This window comes from Camelus bactrianus, chromosome 17 (genome assembly GCF_048773025.1).
Source record: "Camelus bactrianus isolate YW-2024 breed Bactrian camel chromosome 17, ASM4877302v1, whole genome shotgun sequence".
NCBI lineage: Eukaryota > Metazoa > Chordata > Mammalia > Artiodactyla > Camelidae > Camelus > Camelus bactrianus.
This window is the reverse complement of record NC_133555.1, coordinates 39,074,159-39,092,117: the sequence shown is the minus strand read 5'-3', so window position 1 is coordinate 39,092,117 and position 17,959 is coordinate 39,074,159. Positions and strand designations below refer to the sequence as shown.

Genomic DNA, 17,959 nt, shown 5'->3' with positions numbered 1-17,959 from the left:
ACAGGTCACTGGTGATGTCCTGATATAACACCACTTCCCAGAGGAACCAATTAGCTGCTTGGTGGGAGGCTGATTACATTGGATCTCTATAATCATGGCAGGAGCAGCTATTTATATACTGACTGGAATGTTTTCCTGCCCTGCCTGCAGTGCTTCTGCCAGCTCCACCAACCACAGGCTTACTGAATGCCTTATTGGTTGTCTGGTATCTGCACAGCCCTGGTTAATCCCAAATGGTCTAGACTGCAGGCCTCTTTCTAGAGCAGATGACCCCTGGCCAATTCTATGGAATGTATTAATTAAAGAAAAGTGAACTTTTCTGCCCTTGGGTCAATGAACAAGATGAATCAGCCTATCAGCATTACTTAGTAAAATCACTGGCCTGACAGTTTGCCTCTAATTTTGATGGGTAGAGGGTGGGGACAGATTTGAGTGGTTAAGGCTGATCACATAGCTGGAGTGAGTTTACATGACCAGCTCACTATAAGATACCCTCACCATGAGCAGGCTTCCTATGGTACACGTCCATCCTATGTAACCTAGAATTTCGAGGACAAAGAAGCCTGCGCCTGAGATTTCTGGGCCCTTTTCAATTCATATCTGTTTTCTGCTGCTGCTGTACTATGTAGAGATGTCTATTAGACAGTCAAGTGCACTGTCTAATAAACAAAAATACCAGGTATTTTTTATGTGAATTTGGAGCTTGAGAGAAGAAATATACATATTTGGAAGTCATAAGCATAAGAATGCTATTTAAAGAATAGACAAAAACAGAGAAGTAGCCTGAGGATTGAGCCTGGGTCCCTCCAATATCGACCAGGAAGAGACACCAACAAAGGAAGGGAAGGAGTAGTGACCAGTGAGATGGAAGAAGCACCAGAAGTGTACTGTGTCCCCAAAGACAGAGAATCAAGGAGGAGAGAGTGATTAACTGTGTCAGATGCTGCTGAGAGCAAGATGTGATGTGAGAACTGAGCATAGGATTTGGCAATATGGAGATCATTGGTAACTACAAGAGATGTGTTCCCAGTGAGTAGGATGAAGGAGAAAATGGAAAGTAATGCAGAGAAAAGAGGGAACTTGGACAATTCTGTTGAGGAATCTTTTGAGGAAATGAGAGGCCACAGATTTTTAAAAATAGGAGATATTACAATGTTTTTATGACTATGTAAGCAATCGAGTAGGGAAGGAAAAAAGTGGTAACGTATTACCATTTGCCTCTTGTAAAGTCTGACAGTAAGCAAGAGGGGATGGGATCCAGGACCCACAAGGTGGGGCTGACCTTAGCCAAGAGCATCACTAGTTCATCCATAACCACAGAGGAGAGGGAGGAGTGAAAGGGAGGGCAGATGTGTCAATGAGAGCCTGCAGATGGTCTTATCTGATGGCTTTCATTTTCTTGGTGAAATAGGAAGCAACATCATCAGCTAAGAGGGTGGATGGAGGAGGAGGTGTTGGAGATATAAAGAGCAGGGAGAAGTGTGAAATAGATGGGAAATGTAAAGGCCCTCTTGAAAATGGTTGTCAAGAATCCTAAAGTGACACCAGTCAACATGATGCTGGGTTTTTTTCCCTTCTTCGCCAAATACATAGAGCTACTGGGGTGCGAGTGCAGAGTGGGTAGACAGCTGGGTTTACCTGGGGCTAAGTAGCCAGGTAAGCAGGTCGTAGGAAAGATGGGCAAGGGAGGTGAGGATGTGTGCATGACATCATGATGGCAGCTCTGGAAACTCACAGGGCAAGAGAAGACATGAGGAAGGTGAGGGGCAGAGCAAAGATGATAGGGTCAATCCTTAGGGATCACATGGAGTCAAAGAATTGTTGGAGTTGCTATGGCAAGATATGAGGAGGAGTTCAAAGAGTGAGGTGTTCAGAATTGAAATTTTGGAGGTGGTGGAGTTATTAGTAATGACTAGGCTGAGGTATGGTCATGGGAGTGGTGGCTGAATTGAGTCAAGGACAAGATCTTTGCAGGCAATGAACTGTAGAAACTGATAAGTCAGGATACTGGTAGCTTGTCTCCATAAATACTGAGGCCATTGAGAATGACGACCCCAGCAGCGGTGGGAAAACAGTGAGTCAGGAGCCAAAACCTTCAGTGAATGAAGGGCAGAAAAAGGGAGGAGCAGCACTCACTTCCCCACAGCTAGACGAGTCTAGGGAGGAAGGAAGAAGCAGCAACGAGGAGAAGGAGCTGACCAGCTCACCTCTCACCCCAGATGCACGTTGGATTTGAGATTCAAAATAAAAACCAAACACCACTTGGGTATGTAATTTGGTGTAGGCATTATGGAAAACAGTATGGAAGGTCCTTAAAAAACTAAAAATAGATTTACCATACGACCCAGCAATCCCACTCCTGGGCATATATCTGAAGGGAATTCTAATTCAAAAAGATACATGCTCCCCAATGTTCATAGCAGCACTATTCACAATAGCTAAGACATGGCAGCAACCTAAATGTCCATTGACAGATGATTGGATAAAGAAGCTGTGGTATATTTATACAATGGAATACTATTCAGCCATAAATAAGAATGAAATAATGCCATTTACAGCAACATGGATGGACCTAGACATTACCATACTAAGTGAAGTGAGTCAAATATCATGATATCACTTACATTTGGAATCTAAAACAATAATACAACTGAACTTATTTACAAAACAGAAACATTCACAGACACAGAAAAGAAACATGGTAACCAAAGGGGACAGTGGAGAGGGATAAATTAATTAGGAGTTTGGGATTAGCATATACAAACTACTATAAATAAACTAGATAAACAACAAGGTCCTACTGTATAGCACCAGGATCTATATCCAATATCATATAGTAACCAATAATGGAAAAGAATCTGAAAAAGAATATATATAACTGAATCATTACTCCATACACCAGAAACTAACACAACATGTAAATCAACTATACTTCAATTTAAAAAAGAGAACTAGCCAAGGGGAAAGTTCTAGAAAGCAGTGCCCTGTGAGCAAGACACTATCTTCTTACTCCAGTAACTGACTTGGCCAAACTGCGCTGCAGGACACACACGGTACTAGAGAGCAAGGGACACACACGCACAACGCTCCAGACCCTCTGGGTGGCAGATCTCGGGCAGCGTCTTTACTCAGACTGTCAACATGACACTGGGAAGCAGGTAAAGGGCCGAGGACTCAGAGGACCCCATCACCTCACTGCTGTCCCGTCAATGCCACCACTGTATGCTGGCCCAGCCAGTCACTCACTTCAGTCTGTAGGTAGGAAAAACAAAGTTCAGGGAGTTTAGTGACTCAAACCGTGGCAGAGCCAGAAACAAACCCTGTCTTTTGACTCTTCTAAACCCATGCTCTTTCCACTAACCGGTTTCTCCCAAGTTTCCCAAAGATCAGATTTATCTGGAGACACTTTTTAATAGATTCCAAGGCCCTATACTTGGAAACAGAGACTTGGTAGATGTGGGCACGGCCCAGGAATCAGCATTTTAACAGCCACCCCAGGTGATTTTCATCATGACGGAAGTGTGGAAACACTGTAAGTCGCTTCACTGCCCTCTCTACTGATTTATTTTGTGTAGTTGAGAAAGTTACTTCATCTCCCAAGGCCTCAATTTGCAGCCTTTGAACCAGGCACTACAACAATGACCTGTTGTTCTATGCCAGTTGCCTAAAAATTCTTAAATGCTAAGTCTTTCATTAAAAAGCTGGAGATCTGATTTTCCAGCTAATGAATGGAATGGAAAATTAACACCAATACAGTAGCAGAGTTTGAAGGGGCTGTGTTGGGGAGTTACAGGTTTTGGGGACATACTCATTCCATCTCCATCACTTACCAGGCTGGAGTAAAGCCAGGTTATTCAGCCCCTCCAAGCCTCCACTTCTCCACCTGTGATACGGTTATGATTCACATCTACCTTGTAAGATTTTGCAAGGTCTGAAAATAGTGTATATAAAAGCCTTTGTGTACTATTTATAAAATTAAGAGTTAATATGAGAGCTGTTGGCGATAAAAGTAATAGGAATGGGAGTTGTGAGATTTTTAAATCTAGCTTTGATCATTCTGTAAACCAGATACGGAGAGCTGGCCCCAGGATGCGTGCTCACCGTAACACCCGTTATCAGTGGCTTTGAGAGCACCACGCCAGGAGCTAATGTTGGGAAACCCTAGAGAGGCCGTTCCAATCAATACACTAACATTTGCTTTGTTTTCAAGCCTCATGCCCATGTTGACACAAGTGGCCATTAGAGGACGATGATGAGCCAGGACAGAAGTAATGGGCTGGAAGGAGGCGGCCGCACGCACACAGGATTTGGCACTTGAGGAGATAGTGTTTTAATCAATTGCAGGTTGTTGTTAACGTCCGAGTTAAGGTTTGGTTGAGATCAGGTGCATCATCACACCTGGGCCACCCTGGGAAACAAGGCAAGTTCCCAACTCAATAGGAAGACTGCCCTCAGGGTCTCGAAAGCTTCTCATTGACCTCAACGGCAAACGCAGCCGCCAGCAGGAATTGTACTGTATGATTTGTGCTCTGTGGTCGGGAACTACCGAATACCCTTTACTCTAGAGATGGGGGAAAGCCACACAAAACAACCGATTAAGCTGATCAGTACTGAATGTGAGTAAAAGTTCTGCCTCTGAAATTCTTATTTGCAGCTCTTTCTTCGTCTTTCTGAAAGTGACCAAGATGCAAACAAAAGGAGGGGCTGACTTGCTTTCGGTGCTGCCTGCCTGTAAGATGGCCATGATTCACTCCCATTGCTCACTTTTTGTCTAGATGCAGCAGAGTAACAAGGTGGGGGGTGGTTATAGTTTGTCCACTAAATGGATTATAGTTTGTCCACTATACAGATACTGTGCAGTTGTAGGTATGGAAACATTAGACCACAAAATAGTAAGTGAAAAAAAGCAAGGTACAAAACTGTGTACACAGTAGTAGTTCATGTTTACAAGGAAAAAATGTGCACACGCCCACACTGAAGTGGGAGGGCTCCGCCCGGAGAGACTGACACTACCATCCCTTCATCAGGGTTCTCCCTGCGTAACAATCATGAAAACCTCTGTTTCCAGTGGGGATGAGGAGCATGTGTAACTTCCTTCTTTATGACTATCTGTACTCTCCAAGTTTTCCTTATTAAATACATGTTGTTTAACTTTAAAAGTGCAAAAAATGAAAAAGGGGCAGCCACAAACAGGCACTACAGTGTTCTCTGGATCAGCTGAAAAAAAAATGGCAATATCTAAAAACCTGACAGTAGAGGGTAACGTTAAATAAAATCTGGTGTATTCACCCAATGGCATGCTAGCTGGCATTGAGATGTCATTCTGAAGACTCTAGCACATTGGTGAAGCAGAGGCTGTGCACAGCCTCTCCCCATGCCACTTCTGTTCTTTCCCTCCTGTCCGAGGGCTGGAAGGTTAAGGACTATGTTCCCCCATCAGAGCCTGTGTTCCCACAGGTGACCTGGCTGCCGAGCAGCAGATCTGCTGCTGCTGCTTCTGCTGCCAGGACTCAGGAAGCTCAGGCTGCCACCTGCTGCACCATCCTGTGCAAGGATTCTGCAGGCCACTCAGCCTTGGAAATAAACCCCTTTCTGCTTAAAATGGAAATACACATGGGGAAAGGTTGATTACCATGTTTTCTTCTTTCTAAAAAGCAAGGTATAAAACTCCCTCTACAGCGTTATAACAGCCTTGTTAGAAAAGAAGAAAAATCCCTATCAGAAAAAAGGCCAAAGGGGAGTGCAATGAAAGCATGACAGTGACTGATGGGTGGTCTTTGGCTTCTAAAATCATGTGAGGACTCTTCTGGTTTACGGTTCTGTATTTTGCACAATTCCCCTAGCATGAGTATGTACTGACAATTTTTTAAAACTTAACTTTTATAAGAAAGAGCAACTGTCACCAGATTCTGTCCACAGAAGTGCAGAGAGGATTTCATGGTCTCCTCACTGCCACCTGTGTGTCCCAGCATGGACACAAGCTGGGGTGGAGCCCTGCTGGTGTTGGCCTCTCCCCCTCTCTTCTCTTTCCTTCCACTGTGTCTTTTCTTCCTTTCCCTATTTAATATTGACATTCATGGACACATCTTGTTTTCCAGATGTTTCCCTTCCTTCAAATCCTCCACCTAAGATTAAACACTAATAAAGCATGATGATGGGAAATCATGATCATCATAGTAACAATCAGAGTGTACTAAGACAAGTGGAACTCTTTGGCCCAGGATGAATAACTAGCAGTTTATTCTGCATCCTGCATCCCTGGATGAAGCAAACTCGTGCCCTTTTCCATGTGGAGTTGTCAAGCTGTGAGATAATCAATGTGATTGAGGGAAGGCAACAAACAGGAAAGCATCATCATCTGGAAGATGCCAGTGGCGAGTGCAGGGAGGGCTGCCCGGCAGCTACAGATCGCATCCATCCAACCACCGCGCCAGAGTGTCAGAGTACCGGCAGTTCAGGGACCAGGAGCGCCTGCAGAGAGGAAGGCCAGGGAGAGTGAACAGGAGGGGGCCCCCACAGTCAGAGCTCGGCATCTCTAGGGAGCTTAGCCCCCGCTGGCCCATTTACACCCCCTGCCTGGCCCTGGGGCATTTGAGTGGGCACATTTCTGAAGGCTTTTGTGCATCCCAAGTCCGTCTCTCTTGCTGTCTCCCCCACCCGCTGGCATGTGTGCTGGAGCTCCTTCTATCCTTCTGCTCACAACATCCCCCTCCTTCCCACAAATCCCACACTGTGAGATGGGGAGGCTGAGCTATGTACTGAGAAATCCTTCTGCAACCCCGCAAGATAAGTATTTTTAACTTTGCTGAAGTGAGCATCAGAGAAGCTCTGTGATTTATATGGTTAAGTACTAGGCAGACCCTAGTTCTGAAATGGGAACCCTTGTCCCTGGCCAGGGCCTCTGTCACTTTCCCATACACCTGCTTCATGCCTCACCTCTGCCTAGTCAACTGGACTGAGTTTCTCAAATCTCTTCTCCTGGTGCCCCTAAACATGACCCCCCTATTACCAGCCCCTGGGCCAGTATCCAGACCCCAGGTCCTCATATCCCAACCTAGAAGGTGCAGGAGCCACCAGGCCAGCACAGGCCATTAGAAATCTTGTTTAGTTCATCCCATTCCTCGGCATGAAGCTCCATGAGTCTTCTGGGGTAGGGGCTCCCAGAGTTGGAGAAGGGGCCATGGCCCCCTGGCCTCTCATAACTACAAAGCAGCAGGGAAAACACACACATCCATATTTCAGAAATCGCAGAGCTCTCCAGAGCCCTGGGCAGGCACTGCAGAAGGGACTCCTGGGGGCACACAGAGCCTGGGTCTTCTCCCTTCCTGTCTGCCCCAACTCCACAGAGCAGCCTGATCTGAGCTCTGGAAAACCCCAGTAACATTAGCTTAATAGGAGCTCAACTCACTGGGAATCCTGAGCGATTAGAGGCCTCGATCAGCCTGGCCCAGCACATCTCTACTTAGTGCCATACAATGAGGATGATTTTAGCTCATTAGTGCTTACCCAAGGGGGCCAGCCAAGCTTCCCAATTAATTAGAAAGTTGAGGCTATGTACGAAAGATATTTCAAACACTCAGAAGACAGTCAACATTAACAAGAGGATTCCCACTTTAAAATGCAATCTATTAAATCAGTGAGAAAAATGGGTTCATGAAAAAGTGGTGCTGACTATTTACAATAGCTAAGACATGGAAACAACCTAAATGTCCATCAACAGATGACTGGATAAAGACGATGTGGTATATATATACAATAGAATACTACTCAGCCATAAAAAGGAATAAAATGCAGTTAGCAGCAACATGGATGGACATGGAGATCGTCATTCTAAGTAAAGTAAGCCAGAAAAAGAAAGAAAAATGCCATGATATTGCTTATATGTGGAATCTTAAAAAAAGGACACAAATGAACTTATCTACAAAACAGAAACAGACTCACAGACATAAAGAACTTATGGTTACCAGCGGGGAAAGGGGGTGGAAAGAGATAAACTGGGAATTCAAAATCTGCACATTTTGGGGAGTGATGGAAATGTTAGCTATCTTGATTGTGATGGTGGTTTCATGGATGTATATACATCTATCAAAATTCATTAAATTGTACATCTGAAATATATATAGTTTACTGTACAGGATCCATACCACAATAAAGGTGTTAAAAAAAAAAGTGGTGCTGACTACTGACTAGCCATTTGAAAAATAGGAAACTGGATTCCCTATCTCACTTTTTATATCAAAATAAATTCCAAGAAGGCCCAATATTTAAGAATTGAAAACAAGGAAATTTTACATTCTAATTTATTTCACAAAAACTTAACATAGGGCTATTTTGTGTTAGGCACTGGCTTGATTTCTTTATAATCCTGCAGTAGGAAAGACTTTACTAACAAGATTTCCTATAAACCTAGAAGCCATCAAACTAAAGACTGAGGGATTTCATTCTGTGAAAATGTAAAACTCTTGCGTGATGAAAATACAATAAATAAAGTTAAAATACAAATAACAGACCTGAAAAAATAGTTCACATAAGTATCAATGACAAAGGTCTAATAACCTTGATTTTAAAAGAACACATATAAAATAGTAAAAACTAAAGAAAACATTACCATCCCAGGAGAAAAATGGGCTTAAGGATATGAATAAGCAGTTCACAGAAGACTAGTCAACGAATATATGAAAAGATACCCGACAAGATTCTGTGCACTTTAAAAATGCAAAGCAAAACAGAATGGTATCATTTTACAAGTCTTAATTTCCAAAAACCACATAAATTTGAATGCTCCGGGCTAGTGAGCTGGGGAACACAGGCCCCCTTCTCATGCAGAGAGGCTGGAGGTGCCCCTTTCTGAATTGCCGATTTAGCAATCTCTCCGATGTTTAGATGCACCAGAGGCCCCAGCAAGTCTTCTGCAAGGGATTTCACTGAAAGAACAAATTCATACAAATAATAGCAAGATGCTCATCGTAGAATTGTTTGAAACAAAGTGGAAACAACGTAAGTGTTCATTAACAGGGACTGGTGGATAATGACTTGCAACATCTATAACCACAAGGTACCAAGCAGCTGTTCCAGGAGTGGCAGAGACCTGGAGACAGAGATATGCCAGGATTCACAAGCTCTGTTAATAAGTGAAAGAAGCTAGGTGTAGGTCAGTGCAGGGATTCCACATGAGTTTGAAAATATTTGTGCACTGATTTTTCTCTGATTTATAAGACGTTAACAGTGGTGACTTTCAGGAGGCTGCTGATAAGAAAGGAAAGTTTAATTTTCATTTTTTGTTTTTAAATATGTATGTATTATTTTATTTTTAGAAATAATAAATTAAAAGTAAAAAATTTTAAATGGCTTCTGGATAACTGCCCTAAATGCAGTCTTCAACAAACATTTAGGGGCACCTATTATGTGCCATGCAGAGAGCTAGATGCTAGAGATTCAGAGGCAAGAAAAAAAGGCAAAAATCTCTGGCTGAACTTAGCTCCAAAAGACACAGAAAAAGATAATAAAGCAACTACAAAAGCCACGACCCCTGAGATGGACACATCTTCTGTTGCCAGATTCTGGACAGTGTCTCCACTGCTTACAGGGCCTGTGGATTACAGTGAGGACCACCACTCAGGCTTCCACTAGTGAAATGAATCCACCTGCAGGTCAACCCTTCCCCCGCTAACTGGCCCTGCTCAGAAACCCTGAGTCTGCCCCACAGAAGAACTGGACAGCGTCCTTTGATTGCCTCCTACATAACCAGAGCATGGATCCCCCATGTAAATCACCCTGGCAAAAGCTGACACTTACAATAGTGCAGATCCAGGATCAATTCCAGCCCTGTGGTCATGAGTAAGTTACTCTACTTCTCTGTGCCTCTGTTTCCTCATTTTTAAAGTGGGGATAAGAATACTCACCGCAGAGGGATTTGTGAAGGTTAAGTAATGCTGTTTATGTAAATATACAAAGCCTACACCTTAAAGCAGTCAAGAAATTATAGCTATTATTGAAAGATTTCCACTGTTGTAAGATAATCTTCTATTGTAAGAGGCATCAATGATTTATTAACAACTTTAGGGGAAGGACACAGAGATTGCAAGATAAACCTAATTTCAGATATATTAAGATGTACAATTTGGAACTGAAGAAATAGGACGTTGTCTCTAGATCTAGATTACAATGTCTAGAATCAACCAGGCAGTCAATTATGAAATGCAGGGAGGAAAGGGTGGAAAATACAGGGGAAGGTGTCAATTGGTGGTGACACAGTGTCTACTGGGTAACGGTGGCCCACCTCGATGAGTGGTATAGGTGAAGGTGGTGCAGTGCACGCTGGAACTGGGGGTTTTCATGTGTTCCCTGGTTCAGCTAGTGAGAAGGAACCAGGCACATACATCAGAAAAGTCTCCAAACCAGAAACTGGGCCAAGAAGCATGTACGCCAACCTATGCTGAGATGGACATCTAAGAAGGGAGTCTGACCATCATTCAAATAACAGTGATCAGAGCCAGGAAAATGTCAAACAACCTACCTATTGGCAAATACTGAATATGGTAAATCTGTTCTTATTCAAGGAAGGATAAAACTAACATGGGACCCATGAGAAAGATTCCAAGAAGGAAAGGGAGCATCATAATGAAATTCGGAGGAGCATTCTTCTGAAGGTAGCGTACTGCAGGATCCAGAAGTAAGGCTGTTAAAACTGACATCCTCAATAAGACGAAACCAGATATGACTTCTGGAGGAAGCCATGGGAGAGAAGAGAGATACAAAGGCAACAGTTTGAATTTAAAAAGGAAGATGGATAGACTAACACAAAATTGCAAAGCAACTAAAAATCTACTAACCAAAATTCAACTCCCATTTATGATTAAAACAAAATTTAACAAACTGGAAATGCGAAGGAACTCTCTTAATCTGATTAACAACATCTCAGAAAACTTAAGGAAAACACACTTAATGATAAAATATTGAACTTCTTCCCTGTGAGACTGGGTTGAGATAAGGATGCCATTATCATCACTTCCATTCAACATTTACTAGAGATCCTAGCCAATCAATAAGGCAAGAAAAAGAAAGAAAAGTAGAGCCCAATGTGAAAGGTAAAAGAATAAAGCTTTTAGAAAAGAAACTAAGGAGAATGTCCTTATGACCTAGGAATAGGCAAGTCTTTAAAATAACCAAAAGTAACTATAAAGGGAAAGTAATGATAAGTTAGACTCGTTAAGACTAAGAACTTCTGTTTAGCAAGGCTCCATTAAGGTGAAAAGTAATCCACAGAATGAAAGAAGATATTTGCAATACTTGTATCCAACGAAAAACTTTTATCCAGAATATATAAATAACTCCTAACAAATGAATAAGAAAAAGACATACACAAAAGAAAAACTGGCAAAACAAACAAACAAACAAACAAACAAAACTTGAACAAGCACCTCACTAAACAAGATATCTGAACAGCCAATAAACAACTGAAAAATTGCATTAGTCATCAGGCAAGTGTAAAATGCAAACGAAAATAAGACAAAATTATTATACACCTATCATGGCAAAGGTTTTGTAATTGGTCAGAGTGCAGTAAATGGGCATTTTACCTAACTCTTAATATTAGTATAAATTGGTACAAGCTTGCTGGAGAGTCATTTCACAACAAACAGAACTTTAAAAGTATTCAAAAACTTTTGCAGAAATTTATATGAAAGAAATAATCAGAGATTTATTTCAAGGATGTTCATCCTAGCATCCTGCAGGACCCTAAACAAGATTTGAGGGGGAAAAGATGTTCAACTTAAGACAATCTGATAATTATTTCCTTCCTGCTGTAGTCTTGGGGTGGCAGACCTCAGTGGTGTCCTACTGCTTAACTTGATGAGTGGGATCCCACTAGTTTGGGACTTCAGATATGTAGCAACCAAGATTAAGATTTAAGATAATGGGTAAAATAATGGGTAAAAGTCATTAACACAGGCTACTTAAAGATGTACCACTTACCATGCTCCCATCCCTCTTTTTCCTTTTACAATTTTCTTTGCACATTCAATTGTCTCATTTAAATTCGGATTCAGTAAAGCTGTAAAGAAAATAAAGTGGAATGACACCATGCCACCGCCTGGCAGCCAAGTCAGAGTGATGTCAGGAAGGTAGCAGGTACTCACAGTGGAGAGGCTTCCATATGATTCCAAGAATAAATCTACCCCTAGATTTTTCTCAGACAACACTGGGAGCTAGCAGAGTGTGGTCACCTTTTATTCAATCAATTGATTTTTTTCTTGTAATTCTTATAACAATATTTTCATTCAAATGTACATGTAGTGTGAATATTCTGTGCTAGGCAACATAAGAAGCCGTGGAGACGGAATGAGAAACACAGTAAATCCATGCCTGCCTCCACAGAGCCTGCAGCCTAGAAGCGGGTAGATACAGACTGTAGACAATTATAATACGAAGGATACCTGGACCGATGGGGGAATGCAGCAATGAGTGGGTGCACCTATTTCAGACTTGAATAAAGGGTCAAGGAAGGCCTCCCCTGGGCCCCTACCTTGGATTTGGCTCAGCCCAGCCTTTGCCAGGCCCTCCTCCCAGCTCCAAACTTGTCAGCTCTGGCCGCTGGGAAAGCAGACCTCCGAGCTCGATGTGGCAGCCCCAAGTGCCCCAGAGTGGAAGAAGGGAAGGACCTACCAGAGCAGGACACGTGGCAACGGTTCTTGCCATGGTCACACCAGTCATTGTTGCGGATCTGAAAGAGGCCGTAGCCGGTGAAGTTACCATTCGAGTTGTCGTAGACGGCCGTGGGGTTGAATTTGCTCTCAAAATAAGCCAGGCACACCCCTAAGACAGAACAGGAGCTGTGTGGCTCAGAGGAGAACTGGGGAGGCCTGGGCAGGGGGCCGAGAGGGGCTACTCACAGTTTTCAAGGCTGTAGCCCTCAAAATCACTCAGGCCTCCTTCGTGGAGCTTCTTAGCCACCACACAGCGCCCCAAGACAGCAGCACCACTTGGAACCACCAGGTACCCAATAAGGGAGAGGACCACGGATGCCTTCATCTTCTCCAGCTGAGGGCAACGGCTGCCAGGTGAGGGAGCCGCGTCACAGATAATTCCTACCAAGACCACAGGGCTCTGGTGGAAAAGAAGGGTGCTGTGGGGATGGGGGTGTGCAACTCAGTGTGTTCAGGGAAAGGGGAGGTCCTCCTGGCTTAACCACAATCCTCCCCACCCTAACTTTCTGCTTCGTATCACTGCAAACCCACAACACCTGAGGCCTTGCCTCTCCTCCTCCTCTGACCTCCTGATTCCTCAGGAAACTGCTCTCCTAACGGTCTCCTTCCCAACCCCTACCCTCTCTCTTTCCCTCCAGCAAAACCCAACAGATTCTTCTTGGGTTTTTTCCTCACTCATTTCTCCTTGACAGTAGATACAGGTGCTCCAATCCTTTCTTCCCCTTTATTGTGAAAGTAGAACTTGTTCATTAAACACATTTTGGAAAATAGAAAAAGAAGAAAGAAAAAATATTTGTTATGGACCCACCCTACTCGAGCACAACCTCTACTGTCCGATTGAATTATTTCCACCACTGCCTTTTATTCTGGAATATATTCCGAGCTGTGGTCCTAACCTTTACAGTCTTGGTTTTCAACAAACTAAACTCCACTGAGCTTTTCTCTTGCTGTCCTCACAGAGACAAACCCTGGTCCAGCCCACACCTGCCACTGGGTCGTATTGGAAACAGCAGACAAGTCCCTTAGCCTCACGGTCCTCTGCTTTCTTGTCTGTGAAGGGAGTAGGGTAACTTGTTGGATGCTCCAAGAATTGACTCTTGAGTTCATCCTGCTCCATTTCTGCTGTCACCACCTAAATCCACCTCAACACCATCATGTAAACTTGCTTCATCACTGCAGACTGAGTCATAGCCCAGCCTCCTGGTCTCTCCCCCTCCAAGTGGTGTTTTCTACCATGACTGAGGAATGTCCCTAAAGCACGTGCAAATGTCACTTTGAGAATGCTGCTAGCTCCCTACTCCTTACTGTAGCAAACCCACACTTGGTTTTCTGAGCCCTCTATAATCTGGCCTTTCTCTGCGGCCCCTCCGTAAGGAAGGACCAATTCAGTCAACCTCGAACTCCCACACGGCTCCCTCTCTGTGCCTCTCTGCACCTCCCCACGCCACTTCCCCCACGCCCATGCTCCTGCTAATTCTTACCTCCGTGCCTTCACACATGGTTCTTCCCAATGCACAGGGCCCTACCATGCCTTTCCTCACCCAAATATTGCCCGATCTTCAGGTCTCTACCCTGTTGCCACCTTGTTGAAGACTAATGTAATCCTCCATGAACATTTCCTCTCAGAGTCCCTATTACCCTCAGAATCATTTCTAGAACACCTAACCAGTGATCGTCCTGTTTTGTGCCATGTCCCACCTCTCGGACCAGAATGGGCAATTCGAAATTACGACGTGTCTTCTTTCTAGCATGCACAGCCCCTGACACTGCATAAATGGATATCAACTGGACAATTAATTGCACTCTCCTGTTGGTCATCATTCATAGGTGTATGCACAGCCTCCAGCCTATATTTACCTACAACAGGAGTTCTCGACATCGGCACTTAGGCTGGAAAATTCTTTGTCCTGGGGGCTCTCCAGTGCACTGAAGATTGTTAAGGAGCAGAACTGGCCTCTAGATGCCAGTAAGTCCACTCTCTCAGTTGTGACAAACAAAAATGTGTCCAGTCATTGCCAAATGTCCCCTGGGGCACAAAACTGCCCCCCTATTGAGAACCAATGACCTAAATGTTTAACTTAGGCAAAAGTCAGAAATAAAGAATTAGAAGAAATGCACCTTCAAACATTTGTCTAAACTCTCAAGCTGCATGATGAGTTACAGACATGACCAGTACACCAAATACATTGTCAAGGGGGGCCTAACACTTACTTGCTCAGACTTGAGAGTCACATTTCCTGGTTCCAAATCCAGGCCTTACCTCCTCAGTATCTGGGATCTTAGTGATCTAAGACAGCAAGCCTCTCTGTGCCTCAGTGTCCTCATCTATAATAGAGGTTAAAATAGTACTCACCTAATTGGGTTGATTTATACAGTAAATGGATTAAATCTGCAAAGTACTCCCTCTCCTGTAGACATTCATCTTTCTGAGCTCTGGCTGCACTGCATGCCCTTAGCTTAATCACTGAATTTCAACGCATATGACAGAAGTCCATGTTCACATTTACCAATGGAGCAAACAATATTTCCAGGCAGCTGTCTGTCTGCCAAAGGGCAGACCCCATCTCAGTTCACAAGAGGCACGCTGAAGCCTCTCTCCTTCCCTCTTTCCCAGCAGCCAATTCATTGGGAGCCCTGTCCCTGATTCTTCCAAAACCTATCTACCTCTGGGCATCTCCTCTACCACCACCCTCGTCTGGATCACCATCACCTCTGACTTCCGTAGAGGTTTCATAACTATACTCCTACACTCCACACTCCTCTCCTGGCCCCCCTCCCTGTTCTTCAAGTAGCATCTAGAAAAGCCTTTTGAAAAACATGTTTCCAGTTACATTACCCACCTCCAGTGGATTCCCCTTGCACTTTAAGTAAGATCATAACTCCTCAACCTGGCTGACAAAACCCATCCTGCTCCCAAAACTTCTCCAGTCTGGTTTCACCCCTTTCCCCTACTGTTCACCTTCTCGCTGCCACATTCTCCTTGCATATTTCTTTTTTTGAATATGCCAATCTCACTTCCACCACAGTCCCTTTGCGCCTGCTCTTCCTTCTGCCTGGAACTTCCACCACAGAGTTTGCCCCTTCCTGCATGGTCTCAGCTCAAATGAGCTCACCACCTCAAACAGGATCCCCTGCACTTCCCCATCACAGAAAGTAGTTTTCATTTTCTTTGCAATATAAGTCAACTTCAGAAATGTCCTTGTTCATTTGTCTACCTCCCATACAGAGCGTAAGCACCAGGGATGCAGAAACCGGGCCTATCTCTGCTTTATTCTCAGAACTTAGAACAGAGCCTGGGGTATGGGAGGTGCTCAGTGAATCTCTGGTGAATGAATGAACAAAGACCAACCCTTCCCAACAGAACTGTCATCGGAGGAGCAATAAGTGAATCTGCTGCTGAGTGTCTCCTGCAGCTGGGACTGTCATGCCTGTCCTGGTCCGTGCTCACCATACCTGCACTCACCAATACTCCCACAGACCCTTGGTGCCTCCCCAGGGGTGGGGAAGAGCAGCCACTGTGGCAGCCTTGATGTTTGTCGCAGGAAAGTTGCTCTTCCTGTTTTGTTCCCTGGATTTTTCAGATGCCACTGCCTTGATAACCTATTGCCCTTCACCCAAGAGCTTCTAAACCATAAGTCCTTCCTCGTGACTTGCTCTTGTAGAATCCTTTCTATGACATCAGTTGCTATGCACCAGAATATTCCAAAACAGGGAGGGGTCAGTCACCATCGCATTTGTATTAGTTTTCTATTGCTGCTGTAACAAGTTACCTCACACTCAGCAGCTTCAACAACACAAACGTATTATCTTCAAGTTCTTGAGGTCAGAAGTCCAATAGGGCTCACCGGACTAAAAGCAAGGTGTTGGCAGGGCCACGCTCCTTTCTGGGGGCCCTAGAGGAGAATCTATTCCCTTGCTTGCTGGGGCTGTTGGTAGAATACAGTCCTTGCAGCTGTAGGACGAAGTCTCCATTTCCTTGCCGGCTGTCCGCTGAAGGCCACTACCAGTTGCTGACTCTGCTGCCTTTCTCTATCTTCAAAGCCAGCAAGGGTGGCTCAAAACCCCTTCCCACGTTGACTCTCACCTGCCTCTCCTTCTGCGGTTGTATCTCACAGCCTCACCTTCTGCCTCCTCTCCCAGTTTTAAGGACTCCAGTGGTTAGACTGGCTCACCCAGGCAATCCAGGATAACCTCCCCATCTCGAGATCTTTAACCTTAACCACACCCTCAAAATCTCTCTCACCTTGTAAATAACACATTCAGAGGTTCCAGGTGTAAGGGAGTGGACATCTCTGGGGAGTGATTACCTGCACAGCATGCTTCTGGGCCCCTGGAGAACTGCCTTCGAGGATGCAGCAGTAACAGTGCAGGGGGCCCTTACTACGCTCCTTCACTCACGATGGGGCCATGGTCGAGGACATCTCTCTTAGAGCCTAGGCAACCTCATCTTTGACATGAAGGCATCAGCCTGGTTACCTTCAAGTTTCCTTCTAGCTCCCAAAAGTTAAGAGATGTTGAGATGACTGAAGACACAGCTGGTCTTTTGAGAACACAGATGTATGACTGGTACTTAGCTGATTAACTGCAGGTGATAAAGTAAGGAATTATAAAAGGAAAAAAACAGGCCATAAATGCTGAAACTTAAACCCATAAACATGTGTTTGCTTAACAGTCTTTAGTGATGGCCTTTTCTTAGATGTGAGTTACTGGCTGGAGCACTGAGGGGTTTTTTGTGTCAATCATACTCTGCTGTATTCCATTTCTAGTTTCTATACCTTTAAAGCAAAACAAGAACTTAAAGACACAGACAAAATTGCGTCTTTCTGATTTCCCTTCTAGGTTTTCAAGATTTTTCTCATCTTTCTTAGTTACATTACTCACACTTACTCCTTTAGCAAAATGCTTTTAATAATTTGCCTTTATCAAGTCTTTTAAAGCACTCAACTTATTTTTGATGACCTTAAGCTGGGGTAACTATCTTGTCCCAGTTTGGCTGGGGCGATTAGTCACTCTGCCTTAAGCCTTACATTCACACAATTTACAGATTAGTACTAACAGTACATCTCAACTTCCTTTTAATTCTTCAACTGAATTTGCAAAAATCACTATTACCACTCACCACTGTAGGGCATTTTGCAACTTTATGTACTATTAAATAGCTTTTCAAAGATAATCCTGAATTCCCATGTTTTCCAGAAAACCTCTAGTCAAGAGGGATTATATCTCTTCTCCCAGAGTCAGGAGAGGGGATT

The 17,959-nt window shown here is 44.0% G+C and overlaps 1 protein-coding gene across 1 annotated transcript; it reads right to left on the bottom strand.

The window, feature by feature from the left end:
• Positions 1–6,401: 6,401 nt before the first annotated feature.
• LYZL4 (lysozyme like 4) lies at positions 6,402–13,267 on the bottom strand. Its single transcript, XM_010945968.3, has 4 exons — positions 12,894–13,267; positions 12,667–12,816; positions 11,977–12,055; positions 6,402–6,471 (listed from the first exon to the last, which is right to left on the bottom strand). Exons 1-4 carry the CDS (start codon positions 13,030–13,032, stop codon positions 6,402–6,404), a joined length of 438 nt encoding a protein of 145 aa, XP_010944270.1. The 5' UTR covers positions 13,033–13,267.
• Positions 13,268–17,959: the final 4,692 nt, after the last annotated feature.

Excerpts from the sequence above, each read along its gene's own strand:
- LYZL4 (XM_010945968.3), bottom strand. The coding sequence starts at position 13,032 with ATGAAGGCATCCGTGGTCCTCTCCCTTATTGGGTACCTGGTGGTTCCA. Across the intron at positions 12,056-12,666 it reads TTGCCACGTGTCCTGCTCTG|CTTTACTGAATCCGAATTTA; the intron begins GTAGGTCCTTCC and ends TTTTCTTTACAG. Across the intron at positions 6,472-11,976 it reads AAAAGAGGGATGGGAGCATG|GCGCTCCTGGTCCCTGAACT; the intron begins GTAAGTGGTACA and ends TCCTCTCTGCAG.